At 45.1% G+C, this 24,040-nt stretch overlaps 1 protein-coding gene across 1 annotated transcript in view; it reads left to right on the top strand.

Annotated features, from left to right (window-relative positions):
* The first annotated feature begins 838 nt into the window (after positions 1-838).
* The window catches only part of PGM5 (phosphoglucomutase 5), a 129,651-nt gene continuing 106,449 nt past the window's right edge, over positions 839-24,040 (top strand). Inside the window, exons 1-4 of the mRNA XM_030567509.1 lie at positions 839-1,438; positions 16,792-16,954; positions 20,977-21,123; positions 23,895-24,020. Of these exons, the coding sequence (XP_030423369.1) occupies positions 1,178-1,438; positions 16,792-16,954; positions 20,977-21,123; positions 23,895-24,020 (697 nt within the window). The 5' untranslated portion in view covers positions 839-1,177. The remainder of the gene's footprint in view (positions 1,439-16,791; positions 16,955-20,976; positions 21,124-23,894; positions 24,021-24,040) is intronic.

Raw genomic sequence — 24,040 nt, 5'->3', positions numbered from 1 at the left:
ACTCTTCAAAGTACTCTATACCTATGAATTCACCAGTCCTCACAACATCTTTGTGAGAAAGTTACCTCAATTTTCTAAATGGGAAACCTCAGGCAGGTAGATCAAGTGGTTGTCCCTGTACCAAACTATTGCTCAGCAATGGAATTATTAGAATAGAAATCCATTCAATTTCCCTGGGTTTAGTATCATGGGTGGTTGAGGGTCAGTGCAGCAGACCTCTATGAAATGTCCCCTTTTGAGAGAGTCTGTGTGCTAGGATGGCATTGTAGTAAAGTCACAGGCAGTGCCCTGTCTCCTTTAGGCTTGGCAGTTCATACCCCTAGCACCGCTGCTGCATCAACTCTCCGGGCTTGATGCATGGGGGAAAAAATTGTTTGAGCCCCAGCACCTATTTCGTCACAAATTAAGCAGGGGGCATAGGATTTGATTTCGTACTACTCTTACGTCCTTGAATCTCCTGTAGGCTGCCTTGGAGACCCTCTATTCCCCAGTTTCCCTAGCTGTCTTTTCCCGAGCTCTCCTGGGTCTAGTGAGACTCCCTTATTAATATTTGTGAAGCCCGGTGAGATTCTCAGATGGGAGGTGCCGCAGAAGTGAAAATTGTCATTACATTATTACTGGTCTGGCATAGCGCTGCAGCATGTGCTTGAAATCCCCAGCTGTTCAGCTGCTGCGATTTCTGAGCCACCAGGGGTTGGGGTTGCTGTGTGCAAGAAGGAAAAGCTCCAGGGCTGACAGTACGTGATCCCCTGGAACAAATGCGTGACGCTCAGACCCCCCCTCCCCACCCCGCGCCTCCAGTTACATCTCTGGCAGGGGAAAACAATTCTCAGCTTCTCTTTCCAGGGTTATTTTGGGCTGGGGCAAAGCTCTGGCAGGCCCCTGGTGTCCTTGTTCAAAAGGAGGAGCCAGTTCGCCGCCCAGCGCGCAGTGAGGGAGGAGGCCCGGGGTCTCCTCTGCTCCCGGCTAAGTTTCCCGAGCAGTGTTTGAGGCGAGAGTCCGCCGAGCTCGGGCCGGGGCAGGGCGAGCCCAAGGCGGCTGGGGCGGCGCTCGCTGCCAAGGCGAGGCGAGCCCCGTTCCGGAGGCAGGTGGCCGAGGGGCTGGATTAACCCTCGGCGGCCGTGTCCGTGCAGACGCGAGGGGACTGGGAGCCGCTGGGGGGGCGGCCGCGGCAGCGATGGAGGGGAGCCCCATCCCGGTGCTCACGGTGCAGACCGCCCCCTACCAGGACCAGAAGCCGACGGGCGGCGGGGGGCTGCGGCGGCCCACGGGGCTCTTCGAGAGCCAGCGCAACTACCTGCCCAACTTCGTGCAGAGCCTGCTCTCCTCCATCGACCTGCGCGACCGCCAGGGCTGCACCATGGTGGTGGGGAGCGACGGCAGGTACTTCAGCCGGACCGCCACCGAGATCGTCGTGCAGATGGCCGCGGCCAACGGGGTGAGCCAGCCGAGCTGCAGCTCCCAGCCCTCGGCACCCCCGCACGCACCGCCCCCCACATTGCGCTCGGCACCCCCCACCCGTTGCCCCTCTGATCCACCTAGGGCCTCAGCACCTCCCTCCCGGGGAACATCCCCTTACAGGCCCCCATTGCGCTCGGCACCCCCCACCCATTGCCCCTCTGATCAACCTGGGGCCTCAGCATCCCCCCCCCCGGGGATCATCCTCTTACAGGCCCCCATTGCGCTCGGCACCCCCCACCCATTGCCCCTCTGATCCACCTGGGGCCTCAGCATCCCCCCCCCCGGGGATCATCCCCTTACAGGCCCCCATTGCGCTCGGCACCCCCCACCCATTGCCCCTCTGATCAACCTGGGGCCTCAGCACCCGCCCCCCGGGAACATCCCCTTACTGGCCCCCCTGGCGCTTGGCACCCCTGCACTCACCGCCCCCCCCGTATGCTCGGCACCCCCAACCCATTGCCCTTCTGATCCACTTGGGGCCTCAGCACCCCCCCCCCCGCATCCCTTCATTGCCCCCCCCTGTGCATTCTGCACCCCCCACCCATTGCCCCTCTGCTGCCCTGGGCCCTCTGCATCCCCTCCCTGCTCCCCTGTGCACTCTGCATCCCCCACCCATTTCCCTCTCTGCTCCCCTGAGCCCTGAGCACCCTCTCTGCATTCCCTCACTGCTCCCTGGGCTGTAAGCACCACCCACCCATTGCCCCTGTGCCCTCTGCTCCCCTGGGGCCTCAGCACCCTGTCTTTTCATCCCCTCATTTCTTCCCTCTGTGCTCTCTGTACCCCCCCCACCCATTGCCCCTGTGCCCTCTGCTCCTCTGGGGCCTCAGCACCCCCCTCCTGCATGCCCTCATTGCCTCCTGTGCCCTTGGCGCACTCTGCCCTCAAGACCCCATTGCCCCATGCCCTGTGTACCCTCTGCATCTCCCACACCCACCCACTGTTCTCCTGTATTCACTCACCCCCCTTGCTCTCTGCACCCCCCTACCCACCCAGTTCTTCCCCATTCTGCCACTGAGTCCTTGGGTCCTCTGCTTCCCACTATCCACCTACTTGCTACCGCCCTATGGCCTCTGCCTCTCCCTGCCCTAGTCCACACTTGTGCCATTTGCACCACCAGTCATGCCCCGATCCACCCACTGCACCCTTATGCCTTCTGCTCTCCACTAGGCACTCACCCACTGCAGCCCTGTACCCTCTGCTCCCCACTATCCACCCATCCATCGAGTAATCATGCCCTCGGTGCCCTGATTCTGCCATTGCAAGTCCATGCTCTCTGCATCCCCGGCAGCTTATGAGCTCCCTCCATTCCCTTCTGTGGCCTCTCCTGCACTCATCCACCAACAGCAAACCCATGTCTTTTGCTCCCACATCAATCCACTGCACCCCTATGCCCTCCATTTCCTCATGTCACCTCCACGCTGCAGTCCCTTGCCCTCTTTGCAGCCCCATAATCTCTGTCCCTCATGTACCCACTGCACCTTTTGCATCTCCATGTCCTCTACTTCCCCCAGCCATCCTGTGCAGCCCGGGGTACTCCACCTCCCCACCATCCACAATTCTGTGCTGTCTGCTCCCCCACCTGCCCACTGCAGCTCTAGGGCTCCCCTTGTGCCCACTGCTCCCCTTGTCTGTTCACTGCATCCCCCATCCTTGTGGCAGTCAGGGGTCCTGAAACAACTTGTACAGTGGAGGGTGTTGAGAGCCATTAAACCAAACTGTAAACTGTGTGTGTATATAATGGAAACCACTTCAAGGTAGGGGGTACAGCAGCATCCCCAGCACCCCTAGTTCTGGCACCTATGGTGGCAGTGTGCTGTATCATGCACACACTGCCACAAATCTTTCTAATCCCTCCATTTACTGGTAGGGTTGCCAACCCTCCAGAATTGGCCTGGAGTCTCCAGGAATTAAAGAGTAATCTTTTATTATAGATTGTCATGTGATTAAATCTCCAGGAATTGGCAACGCTACCTACTGAACCCCCATTTTCTCTATGCCCATCCACCAAGACCATTCCCCAACTGCACTGTTTCCACTGTCATCCCTATGCCCATCCACATACATCGCTATATCTTCTTTTGCTCCTTCAAACATTACCTTATTCTCTTATTCCCTGCCTTCATCCATCAGCCTCACTCTCCTTTTCCCCTCCCTGTCTGCACTCATCCATGATTTCCTCCTCTCACTTCTCATCCTCACCTCCCTACTCTAACCCTCCATTCTTTCCCTCTTATTCACATGCTGTATCTGCCCATTCTCTCCCTTGTCTGCCCTGCCACCCATTGCACCCACGTTCTTCCCTTTCTGAAACCACTCCTCCCTCTTTAGCACCCCTCCACCCACTACACTCTTCTCCCCACTACTGCACCGATTGCATCAACACTTGTTTCTCCCTACACATCCTTTGCCCATCCATGGTCACCCTTCTCCCACACCCTTCACATGTTACACCCACGTTTCCTTCCTTCTTGTCAAAGATCCAAGCCATATTTCTCATCCCCCTTTTCCATGTTTAAAAGCCCCCTTTCTGCACGTCTCCTTGTTATTTCTCTTAGATTTTTATCTCAAAATGACAAAATGTAGTGTCATGACTTTATGGGGTTAGCTTTAATTTTAACTGTAATTTACTACGTTAGTAACAAAGATGCAGAGACATGCCCATAAACCCACTTATCAAAGTAATTTCCTCTGATTTATCACAGATGGTCTGATGAGCGTGAATTGCTTTCTTTGTCTCTAAATGTTGTTTTTTATTTTGTTGTGGATTTTTATATTTTATGTGCTGGCGATAAAACAGATTATTTAAAACTAAGAGGAAAATGTTTCAGTTGTATTTGGCTCTTCATCTCAATCCAGAAGGAATTTGTATTTATTAGTATTTTAATTGTATTGTGGTAGCACTCAGTTGTGCCACTCAGAGATCAAGGCCCATTGTGCTAGATACTGTAATATGTACAATGAAAAGGTGGTCCGTGCCTCAAAGAACTTTTAATCTAATATCACAGGCAAGTGGTAATGAGTAAAAGGAGCAGTCAGAATTAGAGACATCATGTAAGAAGGGGGAAAATGCTTTTAGATGTGGGTGGTATTGAATAGATACTAAAAATGTAAAGGATTGTTACTTTTAATCTGACCTTTCATATGCGTATCTAATGCCTGAGCTATATGCCTAATGCGGTTTGATATGCCCTTAAGGATGTGCCATGAGACTTCAGCAAGGTAGAGATTTTTTATGTATAATCAGGGTGATCCTGAAAATCCACAGAAGCAGTGTTATGCTCTTTGACTCCTTATTTTAGACTGAAGTTGGTAGGGAAGCTGAGAAATGCTTTTTGACTCTGCATGAGAAAATTGAACCCTGTGGAATGACTGAAGATTCAGTATTTGTATATCAAGTTTATACTTATTGCAGGATGGATATTTTTCAAGAATGCGAAAGTGAAGTAAGTTTTATTTTTCACAGTGAGAGCACTTATATGTTTTGACCTTGTGCTGTGTGTATATCACCATGAAAATAATTTCTTCTCTATTGTTTTTAGACCTAGATGTACGGGAAAAAGACAAGAGTGGCAAACAAATTATTTATATTGACTAGTGCTTCAGTTGCTTGCAGTACATTCTGCTCCACTGTTAAAAATCTCAGAGAAGCATAAGATGATCAATTCTTCTGATGAATTCTTTCACATGTACAAATGGGTACATATATTTATTCTGGAAATATCGGTTATGTAGCCATAGTTAATGTTGCCTTGAAATTTCCACTTAAAGCAGGACCAAAATCCCTCTATTTTATATTATAATGATTTATTAACTCTCCAAATTTGTCACAATAACTCTTCGAGAGAGTTTAATTTTCTATGTAATCTTTAGTAGTAATTTACTAATTTTTGCAGAGAAAACATTATGAAAAATTTAAACCTGTTTTTCAGTCCTTTCTTTGGGTTCTTTTAACTTTCAAAGTAAAAGTTGTACACATTTCAAATTGTAGCCAGTAATTCATCTTTACCATATCTCTGATGTGACATTAACATTTAAAAGTTATTTTGGTGAAAACATATTTTAGAAATGAAATTAGCAATCAGGAGCTGATAAACGAGAGAGATTTTGAAACAGACAGGTATTATGTGTAAAGAGCTTACTGGAGGCGCACCCACAGGGAAAAATTAGCGGGTGCTCTGCACCCCTGGCAGCCAAGCCCCTCCACTCGATCACACTGCATCTCCACTCCCCCCACTCCCTCCCACCCAGTGCTTCCCCCTGCCCCCTGCTGCCAACAGCTGTTTGGCGGCACTTAGGACTTTCCAGGAGGGAGGAGGAGGAGTGGGGACACAGCGCGCTCAGGGAAGGAAGCGCAGAAGAGGCGGGGCAGGGGCAGGGGCAGGGCCAAGGGTGGGGGAGGATCGAGCTCTCACTGGGCAGAGGGGAAGTCAGCGCCTATGCCTGTATCCCTGCCTATTTCTCTCCCATCCCTTCAGTCTCCCTGTCACATTCCCCATTTTGCCCTCCCTTTCGCACCCCAGCACTCCTTTTGGGTCTTCACTGGCCATTCTTACCAGGTCAATTTGACAAACTTTCTGTGCTTTGTTGGAGCAGAGCTCCCCCTGCTGAATTATGGGAAGTTTTGCCAGGGCCCCCCAGAGGATTCCGGGAGCCTGGGGTCTTCGGCGGTGGGGGCCCCCCAGTTCGGCGGCAGTTCGGCGGCGGGGGGGTCCTTCCGCTCCGGGACTCGCTGCCCAAATGCCCCGAAGACCCGCGGCGGGGGCTCCCTGCTGCCAAATTACCGCCAAAGACCCGGCTGCACTTCAGCAGCGGGTCCCGCTTCGGTGGTAATTCGGCGGTGGGGGGCCCCCACCACAGGTCTTTGGGGCACTTGAGCGGCGTGTCCCGGAGCGGAAGGACCTCCCGCCGCCGAACTACCGCCGAAGGACCCCCCACCGGCGAAGACTGGGAGCGGAAGAAGCTCCGGGGGCCCGGGCCCCACGAGAGTTTTCCGGGGCCCTCGGAGCGAGTGAAGGGTCCCGCTCCAGGGGCCATGAAAAACTCTCGTGGGGACCCCTGCGGGGCCCGGGACCTGGGGCAAATTGCCCCACTTGCCCCCCCCAGCGGCCCTGAGTTTAGCCAGACACAGTTTGCTCTGTTAATGTCACTCCAAGTTGTGTTTGTCAGGGGGCAAATTTCTCTTCACGATTCCCACACAAACCCTTAGATATAAGGTTACTCTGATACATTCACTGACAATGCAGTCACTACAACTCCAGGAGACCAACAGGTAAGGCTACACTGACATTCAGATACCTTCCTGCCTCCACACACAATAACTCTTCACCTCCTTCGAATATCACAGAAAGCTTAATTACTTTAGATTTTTGAGCTAATACTAACAATATGCTGTATACTTTTACAGTGAAAATACGTCTGCTGGTAAAGTATCTTAACCTTCCTGGGGACATAGCTAATTTATCATCATATCAGCTTGGATAACTCCTTGTGTTATTAGCATGAAAGTAGGGGAGAGAAAGGGATCACTCCTGAAGGCAGAAGAGCCCCCTCCTTGGGAGAGAAGGAATTCTCTCAAAGGAGAGACACTGGTGTTGCAGGGAGAGACGTAAGCTGCCCCCTGAGAAGGATCAAAGGAAACCTAGGAATGCCTTGACTAAATTGTATTCAGAGCCTTTACCCAAGCCAGAGTTCCAGGAGGGTGATGGCCAAATTGTGCTGTCAAACTCAGCTTGCATCTCTACCATGGAGGAGGCACAGCCAGTCCTATGGTAAATCATGCTTCTGGTATGTAAAAATAATAAAAGATTTTCTTTTATCAGCTTTAAATGTGTTGTCATTCAGTGGCCTGGATGCCCCCTTGTTCTTGTTTTGTGAGTCATCCAGCATTCCATCTGTGGGCCCCACAACAGGGCAGCCACAATCTGGCTCGCTCAGCATGGTAGCCAATGTATACTTCGTTTGATTCTGAATTATGTGCGACCAGAGTAGGGATGGATTAGCCTTAGCCTGCAGTGGTTAGCTGCTGGTTGTGCTCTTGAGCTGCATGTGGAAGGCCCATATGGGACCGGTAGTAATCACATCCTGCAACAATACCTGGCTGATGGGCTGGATTTTGGGAAGAGACCCAACAGAACCAGGATGCTGTGATTTGGCCATAAAAGCCATTACAGGAGCAGAGAGAATCATGTCCCGCTTTCTGCACCTGCTTACTGCCTCAATAGCCATGTGAAAGAAGCAGTCTTTACAGTGCTATGAGGTAGGAGAACCACCTTAGGCATGATCTTGCTTTCCTGCTCAGCACTGCAATGATTTTGTGCTGGTGTCCTAAAGTCAGAAGGAACCAGGGTGAAAGTCCCCTACCCCCCATCTATTGTGATGTGAACAACTGATGGTTGGCCAGTTCCTGATTCAGAGTATATGGTAGGTTTAAGTTTACAAATAGGATCACTGGGTCTCACTGGGCAGATAGGAACCCTGCAGTGCAGTTCATGTTTTCCCCCCTCAACTCCCCCGTATTGCATAGCAGTGTTCCACGGAGAGGGATGTACTGCCACACTTAGTAATGCTTGAGTTTAGCAGTTTAACTTGCTTGCCTACTGCCTTGGGTAGTTTCCAGTTGTGTTTTTAATACAACATTGTTTGTATTTTCCATTCTCTTCCATGTAAACTCTGCTGGTACTGTATAAATAACTAATAACGTCTCTGTCCCTCATAGCATGCTGCTCGGCCACACAAAAACAGGGGAGGCCATAGTAAAGGATATGAAAGCAGAGGTCCACAGTGTTCGGGACATAATCTACTTGCTTCATGTGTTTTCAAGCTTAATTGACTGAAGCATGTGAGAGATTACTGGGAGAATAAAAAAAAAAGTGACTCCATGTTAATCTACTGTATCGTCTGAAAATGCACAGCTGCATGTGGCAGCAATGCTTAAAAGTAATCTGGCAAAGTATTTGTTAGGGTAGCCATTCTTTCAGCCTTAAGTTTGCCAAAAGTCTGGTCTTGCTGCAGATGCTATATACAAAATGAAGAAAACTAATATGGAATACAACACAGAGTGTAGTATTATAAAGAACTTTAAATAATTGTAGTCTTGCAGCAGTTGAAATCTTTGAGTGCCAGAGGTACGCTTTTCATGCCATAGCAGTATCAAGTGATGTGAGGGGCGTATTATCTGTGCTTTAATTAGAAATGGGTAAATGAGCACCAGTTTAACTTTTCCAAACCAGATTATTAAATGTCAGGTCAATAAATCTGAGAATCAATTATTTAAAGATAATTAAGTGTCAGTGTTTGCTTCTGACACAAAACATGCAGCATCTGAGACAAGATAGGGGGTGAGTGTGTCTGAAATACCTGGGTGAAGAGGCTCCATGGGGATGACTAGTATGCAAGTGCTACTTAGTTCTTTGCAGCCTTCAGGCCTTTTCACGGGGGCACTTCAGAGCTTCACACAAGGATTCAAGAGATGAGTTATTTGCAGTGGGGATCATTATTGATACACAGCACAAATATTTAGCTATCAGAACTTGTATAGTCACTTCAAAACTAGAAATGAGATCCCTGTATTCAGGGAGGCTGGAACAATCTGTATAATGGGTGCTGAGAGCCATTGAACCAAACTGTAAACCTCATATATGATGGAAACCACTTCAAGCCAGGGGTGCAGTACCCATAGTTCCAGGACCCATGCCTGTATTACTTCCTGAGAGCAAGGCATTTACTCAGATTAATGTTAATAATGGGAATTAAAGCATCCACTTCAATGGGAGAATAGAATCTGCAGTGTCAGGTAAACAGAAATACATATAAATGACAAAGCAATTAAAAGATCACACTGTGTAATACATTAATTGTGCATTCTGAGTCATGCTGAATATATTTCCTTTGTTTAATATTAAAATAACTTGGTTTTGTGTACAAAAACATCAAAACTCAAAACTTCTTCAGGAATATAGAACTGGACATATATGTTGATGTAATCTATCCTGATCTGCAATAGATATGCATTCGTAGTTGAACACTTCCATAGATTCAGCCTTGTTCTCATGCATTTTGTGAAGTATAATTCCTGTCAACTCCCTTTGGCTTGTATATATGCAACTCTGTTTAAAAGCTGGCACACATCTCTGACAGCTGTAGTTGGAAGATTGAGTCATTGCCATAGATGGCAGCCTTTCTACATGCTTCATTATTTTTTAAAATAAAGGGGTGAGGGGGGGCTGAGATGCAAAAAAAAACATTTTTAATATGTTTTCCACATGCCTCTGTGTTCTTTAAAGAAATATTCATACATAAAGAGTTGTGGAGGCTAGCAGAAAGTTTGTTGCACTCTGTCGAGCAATTCTGTGTATTTTCTCAAACCCCTCAGTGTTGTTTGGCTGTTGTGGTTAAGTGACAACACCGATGTAAGGATCTTGAGAGAAGTGGCCTTCTATAAGCAGCCTCACAGACAGAAAAGAAGCCATAAAAGGACAGAATCTAATTCAAACCAACTCAGAATATTTCTCTATTTCCGCTTATAATTCGTTGCACAGTACTGAGTGGAATAAAGAAGTAGGAGGTGTAGCAGTAAAAATCCTGGCCTTTCCTCTCACAAACCTGGGTCTAAAACTGGTCTGAAATGTTTATTTAGATTCTGGTAGTTTCAGCTCGTCTCCTGATGGATGAAGTTTTTTAACCTGGCCATTTTCTAAGGGGAAAAAAAAAGCATCTGTCAAAAATCAGGCCACAATAAGTGGAAGCAATTTTGCCCTGCAAAATAGCTTCCTTGTTCTGTCTCAGAGGGATTGTATTTCAGCAGTTATGCATAGAAAGTGGAAAGTGTTTGTGAAGCAGTTTGAAATCCCCAACTGTCAGTTAGTGAAACGTCCGTTTCATTTCACATTGAATGAACTAAAATGTCCAGCCTGGAAAAAATGCACTTTTAGTACTGCCCCCTATAGTTTGTTAATCAGCAGTGAAGTGACAGCATTTTAAATGTTGACACTTGGAAGAAGAGTGCTTTATTCTGCATCTGAAAGAAGTTGCAGGGGAGTCCAGCAGTGATGCAGTTAATTCAAAGGCTGATAGCATCTAAGAGAATCCCACAAAAACAAATCGATTCATGCAACTCCAATAACAAATGACACTCACTGTAAGGTTTAGAATGCAACTTTATTTATTCCTCCCACTCTCTTGCTGATAGCACAAATGACCAGCTGTGTTTATATGTAGTACTTGTACTAAGTTCCACATTTGTGGAGGCTGATTTTAATTATTAAGTTTTAGGACCATGTATGGAAGGACTGATCTCATGAAGCTGGAATAGAAAGCACATTGTTCAAAACATCGATTGAGCAGATGCAAAATTCAGTATCAAATATTCATATTCAATGCACATATACTGCCTCCAGTATGTCTGATTAAAAACAAGTTTCTGTGAAAAACTGGTTTTCAACAGAAAATTGGGATTTTAACTAAATGAACATTTTCACAGATAGTGTTTGCTTTCCATGGAAACTTTTGACTTTACATTGAAAAAAATAAATTAAAAAACGGCACACATTTTGGGATTTTTATTTTGTTTGCTTGGGGACAAAAGCTTTTATTTGATTTCATCAATATTTTCTGCAGGATTTTTTCCCCCAACCAGTTCTAATAGGGTAGATATGTATTTTGTTAAGGAATAAAACACTTTTTGAAGACTTTCTATAGTTAATAAACACCACTTTGAAATCTTTTTTCTTTGCCTGCCTCCCCCTTCCCCAACAAAAACATGTACAGTCGCCATGAATATCAGCACCATAAAATTGTGGGGGGACTGTGAGGTTAATATCCCAAATCTCAAAATAGAAAGATCAGTTAATCAAATGTAATGTTCTGAACAGTTTAAAAGCACAAAGCTGTGATGGACAGTGAAAAACCACTTGTAAGAGTTGAAAAAAAGTATCTTGTGCTTAGTTTAGCTGTCGAACATTCCAATTTACATAATCTGTTTTTTGCTACAATAATCTACAGACGTGCACATTAGGTGAGTGAATTTCTAAGCCTTATCAAAGTACAGCTGCACAGGTTTTACAGAGCTGAAAGGTCCCAGCTGTTGAACTGTGTCCAAAATGAATGGAGAGTCAGGGTTTTTCCACCTTCTACAAATAACTGACCCAACAGCCAGTAGCAAAAGTTGAATTAGCATCCAATTATCTCTGTCACATTCCTCAGAGAGTTCAAATACTCCAAGATACAAAATTCCAAAGTGCTTGGCAGTGAAAAGCTGGGGAACTTTTTTTTCCAGTGTGATATATAACCAAAGATCTCTGTCAAAAGAATTTCAGGCAGGACCAGAGTACAGGAAGCAAGGTTCCCTATGGAATGCAGTGTTTCCAACATTTGTAATAGAAATGACTTGCCATCCTGCTTTACTGGTGTCTGATACTATACCATGAGTTACAGTTCCCTATTGCAGCTCTAACTAATACTATTGAAGAATAAAGACTTGATGGTGCCCACAACTTTGATTTGAAAAGATGTGACAGCTTCATTTCCTTTTTAATCATGAAATTTCCTTTAAGAAGCAAAATAGAAAAGAAGCACATTGCTTCATATACTTTTCTCACAACCTTCTGAGATTCATTACCTAAAACCAGGGTTTGTTCAGGAGGAAAAGTCTCACTAGTACTAGCAACCGTTACGGTGTTTTGGACTATGTCTCTCAAATGTTTTGGGGGTGAATCTGGTTCCAGGATTTCAACCCTAGTCTTTTGCCCATCCCGTCTGTCTACCTTTCTTCTTTAATTTTTCATCTCTATCAGTAAGTTTTCTACCACTTCTTCCATCAGAACTTCCTGTGGAAGAATAGACTGACTCATAGACTTTAAGGTCAGAAGGGACCATTAGGATCATCTAATCTGACCTCCTGCACAATGCAGGCCACAGAATCTCACCCACCCACTCCTGTAACAAACCCCTAACCTATGTCAGAGTTTTGAAGTCCTCAAATCATGATGGCTTGCCTCCCTTGTGGCTGGGTTTGGTGTAGCAGTTCTATGTTCTCTAGTGCCCCTGCCGACCATCGCTCCAGTTCTATGGCCGTCTCTTGTCTTGTGACTTGGCCCTGTGGCCAGGTCGTGTTTAAGGCCCCACCTTTGAGGGTTATGGAAAGTCAAACAAACCAAAGTCCAACAAATAATTCCTAGACCTTGTGTCAGGTGACTCTGGATCCAGTTGTTGTCACATCCTTCTTTCTAGGCTCAGAATTGTCCTTTATCCCCTTACGTCAGGTGGCTTTACACCACTTTACCAGTGGCTCAACCCCTACACTAAGTTCTAGTCCAGGGACTCTAGGACAGATAGCCAAGATCTGCTCTATCAAACATCTTGCAGCTGCTTCCCTGGACTCCTTCCTACCATTAACCTTTATTTAGGCCTTTTCCTCAGCTCCTTCCTGGGCTCTTTGTAACAAGCAAGCAACTGTTCCTAGTGCTTCTCCCCAGAGGTCCATTTGTGTCAGGGTCAGCCACAGGAGCTTGCTCCAATCCTGTATCTTCTCTCCTCAGGCATTCTCCTCACATACAGGCCTTCCACAAGTCTGTCTACTTTCTACTCCCCTGCTTTCTAGCGAGTGGCTGCAGAGTTCTTTTGTCTCTCACTGCAGACCCTCAAACTTCAGTTCCAAATGTCTCTTTTACTGTCACTGAGTTTTGCTGGCTCCCATGAGGGTCACTCCTACTCATGACGGTCACTTGCGCCCAGGATTCACTGTCCTTGCCTACCAGGCTTCCTCCTGGCTCAGGACCCTTTGGTTCCAGCTTCAGGCTTCCCAGGCTCCTCTCTGCCTTTAGCCCAAGAGAGGAAACTCCCAGTTACCTCTCTCCTGGATCTCTCCCCGGCTTTCCCTCTGCTGCTCATTGCTCCCTTTATTGAAAGCCCAGCTCCTCCATAGCTGATTTGATCACCAATTACGCCTAATACTCCTCCAGTGGCCTAAATGACTCCTGTTAATCCATGGTTACCCAGTGTGAGGTTCACACACCCCATCACACCTGCCCTCTGTTCTTCACTTTCTTCATTCCTCTCCATAGGTAGCACTCTCAATTTTTCATCTCTAGGCACTTCTATATAGATCTGGTTGGAAAACTGAAAAATACAGATTCAGCAAAACTGCAACTTTTTTGTAGGAAAGGTCAGTTTTGACAAATTTCTCAACACAATTTTTTAAAAAAAGGTTCAGAAGTGTTGAAACGTACCATTTTAACATTTTTTGAATCAAAATACTTGGTTTTCCATTCAAACATAAAAAGATTTTGAAATTATTGAAATGAAACTTTTCAATTGATCTGAACCAATTTTGCCCCCGAGATTTTTGGTTCATGAACATTTTTGAAATGTTGACTTTTCATCCTAATTCAGAATGGGAAACATTTCCCAAATTCTGAAAATGTTTCATGAGATGGGAGAACTGTTTCCCGCCCAGCTCTACTTCTGTACTCTCCTTCCTTCCTCAACCACTCAGTCCTACTATACCTCAGATTCTCCCCTTTGTGTCTCCACAATTCAGTCTTGCGTGCACGCACTGAGGACTGTCATGCGGAGAGAGGGAGCTGACCAGGGCCATGACAGTTCTTTCCGCATGGAGTGGCGGGCAAGCTAAGGGAAGCATGTCTCCTCTTCTGTCCTTCTCTGCCTTTAGAATGGGAGGGAAGGGAAGGGGAGGGAACAGATCTTAATATAGAGGAGACAAGATAAGGGACATCTCTTCTTCACTGTATGCTGCTGCTGCTTCCCATGTTGGTAGGAAAGATGAGAGCCCCAGGAACTTCAGTTGCACCCACTTCATTTTCCTGCCTGGTGAGTCCCCATTTCAGCAGCTGCTGAGGATGGGTTATCTATACTTCCCCAAGCCAGAGAAGGGGACAGGAGACAAAGGTCTCCTGCTTTTAGCAGGGGAGGGGGAGCTGTACTCCTGTACTACCTTTTATTTTAAAGAGACGCTGACTGACATTTTTAAAATGAGTCTGTTTTAAAAAAAAAATTAAGCTGGCAATGTCTCTTTAATGTTCTGCATACAAATGCCTCATTATTCATCTGTGACATTAAAGTCTCCCACTGGTTTTATCATCTGCCTGTTTCCCGTTGACTAGAACTCTTTTATTAAATGCCTGTACATATATTTATGATTGATTCCTGGATTATATTTATATTGAGGTGAAACTGTAGCGTCCATCTAGGGATGAGAATAAGGTTTTTGAAATTGTAACCTTGGGGTGGATTTTCACTTAATACTGACTGTGTTGAGTCCATGTTTAATAACTGCCCCCTAAAAAGTTGCTGTATTTTAAGAATGGACAGGAACTTCTTGTGTTCAAATGTAGCTTGGGGTTCACACTTTTTTCAGCAGGACTAGCCAAAGAGTGACCCTGCAGGCCAAATGCAGGTCACAGTGTTCTACAGCCAGGACATTGGTGTCCTTATCTTAGATATAGAGGTATGACTCACAGAGGCTGTAGGCGCTAGCATGCAGTGATCTTGACCCAGCTGAAAGGCCACTCTGTGAAAGGCAGTTGCTATTTGCTCTTGATTATGCTAATTAAAGCCCTAGCCCTGCAATCGGATCCACAAAGTTGTCCTTTGCACTTGTGTGAGGGCCCATTGATTTCCGTGGGGCTCTGTGTAGGTGCATAGTTCTGCCTATGTGTATCTGTGACGGTGTGCGGCCGGGGCTCGACCCTCCCTGGGGAGGAGGGGAGCCACACTGCCTCGCTACACGTCGTCTGAGGGCCTCTGCCCTCAAGGTTGAGCGGTCAACAGTTTGGGCAGCTCGGACCCTGTAGGCAGGACCGAACAAGGGCACAGTCAAAGGGGGCCCAGCCCTTGGTTTGGGCGGGGCACCAAGCCCACAGGTACACTAGCTCAGACCCTTGTGACTCAGGGCCAAGCAGTTATCAGTTCAGGCATTGATGGCCTCCTTAGACCGGGGAGAGGGGGATTCTGCCACCCTTGAAGAGGTGGCAGGGGGAACGCAGGCCCTCCCACTCCACTGTGTTCCAGCCCGGGGCCCTAGCAGCTGTTAACGCTGTTAATGGTCAGTGGGGAATCCTGACCGAAACACACTGATGTGGGTTCATACTTGCAGTCTGACTGGGGTCAGCTGCCCCCAGGCTACTTCCTATCTCCCCCTCTGGTCCTACCTGATCGGGGCTATCAGTCCCTGGGAAGCTTAGTAGCATGGGCTCCTCCTAGTCAGGGCTGGGCGGTAGGTCCGGTAGTACCTCAGGAAAGTCCGGCCAGGCCTGGTCCGGAGGTTCCTCGGGGTAGTAGCAGGGATGAGGCAGCTCCGGCAGCTCCTCGGCGTAGCGGGCGCGGGGCAGCTCTGGCAGCTCCTCAGCATAGCGGGGAAGTTCTGGCTAGTCAGGGCAACGGCCCTGGGCCTGCGCAGCTTCCCAGTCAGGAGCACCCTCTAGCAGGTCCGCTCCCAATGGCGGCAGGGCTCCAACTGAGGGCTGAGGGCCTGCTTTTATACTTCCGGGGCGCCTCCTGACCCTCTGAGGGGCAGGACTACTGCTCATTGGCCCCGCCCCTCTTGGCGTCTGACGGGGCTCGATCCTCCCTGGGGAGGAGGGGAGCCACACCACCTCGCTACAGTATCCAATAGCAGGCCTGGGGCCTAAATATTGTTCTTAGCAAATGGCCTGTGTGACCCTCCAAAGCTTGGGTCCTCCTGCTTTACTGTCTACTCTAGAACCAATCCTGCTCATTGACTTCAGTGGAGTTCCTCCTGCTTCCCAGCTGTGTAAATGAAAGCAGAATTTGGCCAATAGTGTCTAAAAAGTCTAATTTGTGTATGTTTAGGTATAAGTATGCTATCTAAATAATGAAATAGTTGGTGCCAAAATGCTTTACAATTTGTGTAAGTTAATTAAGTATTTCAGCAAATTGCACAGGTGAAGTTAATGAATTTTTCCTGAGGGTTACATTTTTTGTTTTTTAAGGTTAAGGTCAAATTCAGTCCTGCCATATATTAATGTAATTTGTATCTTTGTAAGAAATATTTGTTTACGAGGAGTAGCCAGTTTGACCACATATGGCTACTTCACACTATAAAATTCAAAACATTGTCTGTCACCAGCAGAGGTCTAACAGATTAACTCCTAGAATTCTTAGTTACACAGTAGTTGTTCCAGAGATAGCTTAAGTACTGGCATTATAGGTCTTGGGCTTCCAGCCACATTGGGAATTGAGCCATGTTTCTATATATTATATATAGGTATAATTATTTAGCAAGTTGGTAACATTCAGAGATGAAATGCCAGCATCACTCAAATGTAATTAGACTTATTTTTCTGGTTCATTTAGATTGGAAGACTGGTTATTGGCCAGAATGGCATCTTATCCACACCTGCTGTTTCATGTATTATCCGAAAGATCAAAGCAGCTGGCGGAATTATTCTAACAGCTAGTCACAGTCCTGGAGGACCTGGAGGAGAATTTGGAGTCAAGTTTAATGTTTCTAATGGAGGTAAGTGTTTTTATAACACATTATATCACTGTATCTCAGAAAGTTAGAAATAGGTTGTTAAGGATAGCCACATGGTTATAACTATTTATGTTTTCCTGTTATATGGATTTTTCAGTGTTAGTAGAATGCTAAATAGTTTTCAATATTAAGAGAGGCTTTGTTTATATATATTTTTATATGAAAAAAAAATCTAATATGCCGTGAACCTACACCTCTCAGTTAGTTCAGCTCCCTCTGAAGTCAATAGGTGTTCTATATACAGAAGGGCTGCTGGATTTGTCCTCCTGGTTTTTTAGACTGTATTTAGTCTGTGTCAGTGGATGTGTGATAGGTAGGGCCCTACCAAATTCATGGCCATAAAAAACGCATCACGGACAATGAAATCTGGTATCCCCTGTAAAATTTGGTCTTTTGTGTGCTTTTACCATATATTATACAGATTTCACAGAGGAAATCAGTGTTTCTCAAATTGGAAGTCCTGACCCAAAAGGGAGTTGCAGGGGGTCGCTAGGTTGTTTTAGGGGGGTTGCAATATTGCTACCATTATTTCTGTGCTGTCTTCAGAGCTGAGCAGCTGGAGAGCAGCAGCTGTTGGTCGGGTGCCCCGCTCTGAAGGCAGTGCCCCGCCAGCAACACTGCAGAAGTAAGGGTGGCAATACCATACCATGCCACCCTTACTTCTGCACTGGTGCTTTCTGGGCAGCCAGAGAATGGCGACTGTTGACCGAGGGCCCAGCTCTGCAGGCAGCAGCGCAGAAGTTAAGGGTGGCAATACTACACCCTGCCATCCTTACTTCTGTGCTGCTGCTGGCGGTGGCTCTGCCTTCAGAGCTGGGCTCCTGGCCAGCAGCTGTTGCTCTCTAGCTGCCCAGCTCTGAAGGCAGCGCTGCTGCTAACAACAGCACAGAAGTAAGGGTAACAGTATCGTAACCCTCCTACAGTAACCTTGCAACTCCACCCCACAACTTCTTTTTGGGTCAGGATCCCTACAATTACAACACTGTGAAATTTCAGATTTAAATAGCTTAAATCATGAAATTTATTATTTTTAAATCCTATGACCGTGAAATTGACCAAAATGGACCGTGAATTTGGTAGGGCCCTAGTGATAGGGTGTACCAGGTCTACTCTTCCCCCCGCTGGAGGATTTGTCACCCTGGCACTCCTCCTGCTTAGAAAAGCCATTCAGTCTTGGGTACCAACAAGACTAAGTCCTAGAAGGGCTGGGAGGAGGACACAGCCAATCAGGAACCACCAGTTCAAATTAAGAACACTTAATCAAATTAAGAACACATTATCAAAGGCGAGGTGGTGGGTGAATCTGTGGCAGGAGATGAAAATCTCAGTCCTAAACCAAAGCCCCAGGCCTGGGTCTGGGTCTGGGCTGGGGCCTAACCATCAGACTGCATCTTCATTTAAGTGGTGCAACAAACTAGGTGTTTTGTTTTGAAATTTAAAGGGCCAGGTGGCCAATTCTTTGAATTTAACTTTAATTTCTTATTAGAAGACTAGTGAAAACTTGCAGCCTGAGACACCTTGCTCCAGGCGAGCTATCACCCACTTTATGGAACTTAACATTATAAAGTCCTGTTCTACTCACATTTCCATCATATATATCTTGGCATTTGCTTTAAGGTTGGGAGTTTCAAAAGCAGCTAAGGGACTGTGCCCTTGTCTTCCTGTATGGGAACAAACTATTTTGGTAGAAGCACAGGGCTGTACTGCTTTAAATACACCGGTACAGTTAAAGTGACATAATTTGTGTGTAGACAAGAAATGAAACTTTAGCTAGTACAATCAGTCTAGTCCCTCATTTTCTTAAGCGTGGAAATTCACCTGTAAAGATAATATTATTACTTTGTTTTATGCTTCCATAACACATCATAATAATGATTAATAATACTTTGCACTTTATAGTGCTTTTTCATCTGAAAAATCTCATGTCCTTTACAAAAGTGAATGCTGTTATTAGAACTGGGCAAAATTTTCAACTGAAATTTGTTGGCAAGAAATGCGGATTCGGTGACACCGAAATGATTCATGAATTTCTGTTTGTATCCAAAAAAAGAGAAAAATTCTGAAAAAGTCAAAATGTTTTGTTTCAACATTTGCGAACGTCAGCATTTTGACTTTTCAATTTGAAACAACTTCTTGTTTAGTCAATTTTATTATAAAACCCCCACAACTTTTAAAAATGCTCAAGATCAAAATGAAATGTTTGTGTCAGTTTGAATGAAACATTTAATTTGACCTGAAACACATTTTTATTTATTTATTTAACTGTCAGCAAGCCAAAATATCTGATGTTTACCCAGCTCTATGTATTATCTTCATGTTGGAAGTAGAGAAACTTAGGGCTTTTCTATGGACAGTAGCTGCATCAATTGCATCACACTAAAGGTGTGCTGCTAAACCAGTGCAACTTTTTGCGTAGCCCATGTCTGAATCCCAGAGAGGTTAAGTAGCTTGCCTAACATCAGATGTCAAGTCAGTAGGAGAGTCAGGACTAAAGCGCAAAAGTCTCATGCCTTAACCACTGGGCACACTGTCTCAGCAAACTTAAATCCCGTCCCCCCAGAATCTGCCTAACAGATGTGTAACAGTTGAAGTTTTTTTCTTTTGCCTGCTTTGGTATTTTAAGCAAAATCCATATAGCTTATTAAGCTTTAAAAATAAAGCTGTCCTCAAGAACAAATGAGACAGACCAATTATTCTCATTAGTCAACAAGGGCATAATAAAAAGTAATAGGCTTAAGCTGCAGCTGGGAAAATATAGGTTAAGTATTAAGAAAAACTTTCTAACTATGATAACAGTTAGGCAGGAGAGCAAGCTGCCAGGGGAGGCTGTGGGATCACTTTAGCTGAAAATATTATCACTAGACTAGACACCCATCTACCAAGAGTGATTTAGGACTCTCTGGAAGGGTTGGAATGAAATGAGCAGAGGTCTCTTCCTAGCTAAATGATTGTATTATAACAAGAAGTTAAGCAATCATTGTTTGTACTGCTACCACAATCCCTTGTACAATACAATGCATTACGCCTAACTAATGTGGCATGATTGATACCCTAATTTATATGGTAAAGCTGCACTGAATTCAACAATATTACTGGGAATGATGTGCAATTAGAAGTAAAAGAGGTGTATGAAGGTACTGAAAGAACGTTTGTAAGGGAGCAGAAAGAATCATTTTTCAGAGCAGAACTGTGCTTTAGTATTATAAATTCATACATTGTAAGACCATAAGTGACCATTGTGATAATAAAAACTGACCTCCTGCATAAGAAAACAAAAGAACCTCACCTAGCAATTTCTGCATTAAGCCCATGACTTCTGTTTGAGCTATAACATCTTTTAAAATACACCCAATTTTCAAAACTAGCAAATCAGTTAATATACAATTGAGGTGTGAATTATATTCTTTGATTAACATGTTTACTACAGATCAATCTGTATGTTAGCAAATTAAGGAATTTATTTAAAACTCTTAGTTATTTGAGCTTCGTACATGTGTCAAAATTGAACTGGGTTGGACAGAAGAAGTACATTGCACTCTGCTATCCTGGACCTGAATTTACTTTTGACTATTTAAACACATCTTTGCAGCGTTTGTAAAAATGGATAAGCAACTCAGGAAATACTAGTTTTATTTCAGCACGCATATGGAGATTTACTGAAGAGTGTCAATGAATGGCAGATTTCTTTAGCAGTACATCCAAATGATCGTGGCTCCTCCCTCCCCCCAAAAATGATTTATTTGTATGCTGTTTTTATTAGTAAAAAAAAAAATCAGAAAAATATATTCTGGTTTCAGTGTTATATTTCTTACAGAAACTTATTAACTCTGTGTTTTGCTTTGAGTGGAAAAAAATCTCTATTTTACTCCAGCCGTTTTTTCTGGGCTTATTTATTTTGAGCACATCAGAGCTGTTTGCAGTCGATTACAATAGAGAACAGATTCTTTCTGTATTTGGAAAGTGAGCCATTGTCAGAAAAAAGCTTCTTAATGTTTGTCTTCTAGGACCTGCCCCAGATGCTGTTTCAGACAAAATCTATCAGATCAGCAAAACTCTTGAGGAATATGCCATTTGTCCCGATCTCAGAGTTGACTTATCTCGGCTGGGAAGACAAGAATTTGATCTGGAGAACAAATTCAAACCTTTCCGAGGTACCAATCTGTGTTTTTATCCAGGCTGTATGCTAAATCCATAGATTCTGTTTATAGAAAGAGTTGTCACAGAATGACAATAATGTAAGTATTTAAACAGTGCTTAGATTATTCTTCACAATGCCTTAAAACATTAATCCTCCCAGCACCCTGCAGAATAGATAAGTAAATCTTATCTCTATTTTACAGATGGGGAAACTGAGGCTAAGAGTTTGTGTATTAAAGCCTCAATCCAGCAAAAGACTGAAGCACATGCTTAACTTCAAGTGTGAGCATCCACTGTATTACAGTCAAACACTTGCACAGAGCAATTTGCTAGATAGGCCCCAAGTCAACAATTCTTAAGTGCCAGAAGGACACTTTTATAACCCCAGCTAGAGTGTTGTTTGACTGCACTTCCCCCTCTGAAAAGGTCCATGCCTGAAAGCTGTGGCATGCTCTCCACTCTCAGACTCCAAATATGGAGGCGGTTCAGCACCACACGGGATCAGGTCTAAGTGTACTAGTTAATATCTAAGGCATTGATTCAGCACACGCTTAACTTTAAGCATGAGAGTAGTCCCAATGGCCAAGTTGAGTAGGATGTCCTGTTGTTAAACTGTTCTGTAAGTTATGAAGGAATGAGAAATTTGGCTTGTATGTGGGATACCTGTACAGCTCAGCCTGATGTGTTAAATAAGTCCCATTCCCTAGATGGGTCTTGGTGTGGGAAGGTTTTAGGTGGGTGCAGGCCTAGTGCACTGGAAAGGCCCCCTGTGTGACTTTGTTTCAGGGTAAGCCTGCTGGCACCCACACTGCAACGGCAGGTCTTGTTCCTGGGGCTGGGGCTGGCTCTGCAGTTTGGACATTGCTGCTTGGCGCATAGGGTCACAGTGCCAGTGGTGCCAATTCAGATATTTCTTGGGGGAAAGGGGAGCAAATTTTCAGAGTGGAATTTAAATATACAATAAAAAACAACTTGATGGACAATTTTGCATAGTACTTCAAACCAGTTAGCTTTCCAGAGTTCTACAGTTAAAAACCACAGAGTGTCAGAAACAACAGAGGAGCACCTGCTGTTCCACCCACAAGCCACTATGCTCACCCCTTTCTGGGAGCCCCTTTACTATACTCTCCCCAGAGCCCTGACTCCCTTACCCCGCTCCCAGCTGGCTTCAGTCTTCCTTGAGGGAAGGAATTTTAGGGTCTTCCCCTCTCTGCCCAATAGCCAGGCCTCCTCCCCTGTGACACAGGGACCTCTTGGTACTAATGGGCAGAGGGCACAGTGGTACATAAGGGTTACTGGGATCTCTGGGGTCTGGGTATCTACATACTAATTCACCAAAGAGTGTCATGAACTCTCTACTGAAAGCCTATGTCACACTGATCATCATCATAATTGGAAAATATGTATGTAGGGATAATGTGTAAGGAGTTATGGATATTTCCTGAAAGTTATGTTCTTAAGATCGGTGACTTGGGGATGGTAACCAAAAGGTGATTAGGCAAGTTTTCTTTCAGGAAAGAGATGTCTGTCTGTCTGTCTATATGTAAACTCTGTATTATATTGTTCACAATGGATGCCCATATGCAGTCTGAGCTAAATGCTAATGAGAGGATTGTGAAATCTTCCAGAGAGGGAATTTACAGAAAGAAAGAAATCAGCGGGAGGGAGTCATAGTGAAAACTATAGATTTTTTGGACTATAACTGGAGGTATCACGTCTCACTCCGCATCCTTCACTGAGGAGACAGGCAGGGCTTGTCTTATGAATGGAGAATCACAGCTGGTCTGGCTGTTTGATGCCGGGAGAGAGATTTTGAGTGAGCTACCCTTTATGAGATAGGGGAATGTCTTACTAGTTAAGTTTAGCTCTCAAAAGCGTGTATGATTTTATTTTATATGTAACCATTTGTTTCTATTAATTCTACTTGCTTTGTCTTAAATCTCTGTTCTTTGTTAAATAAACTTCTTGTTTTTACTATAAACATATCTGAGTGCTGTGGAGGCATAATCTAAGGTGACCGGTAAACTGGGGTGTATTGTTCCCTTGGGAGCTGATCTGGGAATGTTATGAGTCTTCCAGTGGATCGGGGTGGGCACTCCTTCCCCACCCCTCCATCACTTGCCACTGCAGAGTGAATGCAGGGCACGCCTGATTTCAAATGCACCCATCCTCTGCACTGGGCTGGGATTAGGTTTGTGAGGAGGAGGCATCAGCGGAGGAGAGAGCAGGATGCTGGCCTATAATTCCTCCTCCGCACCCCCTTCCAAATTTGGACCTTGGGAAGTCACATGAAAAGACAAATTGCAGTGGGTGGGTTGCCTTTTTCTTGGTGTAGTTCTTCCCTAGGAATCAATACTTTCACAGCCTTAAGACCAGTCCTGTTTAGTTTGATCCATTTTTATATGTTGAATACCAACTGAAAAAGTTGTCAAGATATTTTGAATGTAAAACGAAGTTTTTATTTCTATGTATTATATTTTATTGAAATACATTCACAGTAATACAGACCCTTAATACATGCTGGTCCTGCAGTTCTTAAGCAGGCAAAGCTCCACTGATTTACACAGGACTGAGGCCTGATCCAAACCCCAGTGAAATCAGTGGGAGTCTTTCAGTTGATTTAAGTGGACTTTGGATCAAGCTTTTGGTTCCTAAGTGTTGGATGATCTGGTCTTGTTTAGTGTGTAATGGATTGTTTAGGTGTCTTTGGAGAGAGGTTAGTGATCAGCTTATCCATCTGTCTATGTGGTCAACTCTAGTAATTTCTTTTGCTTCATTTCCCCAGTTGAAATAGTGGATTCAGTGGATATCTACCTCAATCTGCTTCGAACTATCTTTGACTTTAACATGATCAGAAGCTTGCTGACTGGACCCAATCAGCTTAAGATAAGAATTGATGCCATGAATGGAGGTAGTATTCTGAGTTTCTGT

This window comes from Gopherus evgoodei, chromosome 6 (assembly GCF_007399415.2).
Source record: "Gopherus evgoodei ecotype Sinaloan lineage chromosome 6, rGopEvg1_v1.p, whole genome shotgun sequence".
Lineage (NCBI taxonomy): Eukaryota > Metazoa > Chordata > Testudines > Testudinidae > Gopherus > Gopherus evgoodei.
The sequence above is the reverse complement of the archived record's forward strand: the minus strand, read 5'-3'. Positions and strand labels throughout refer to the sequence as shown.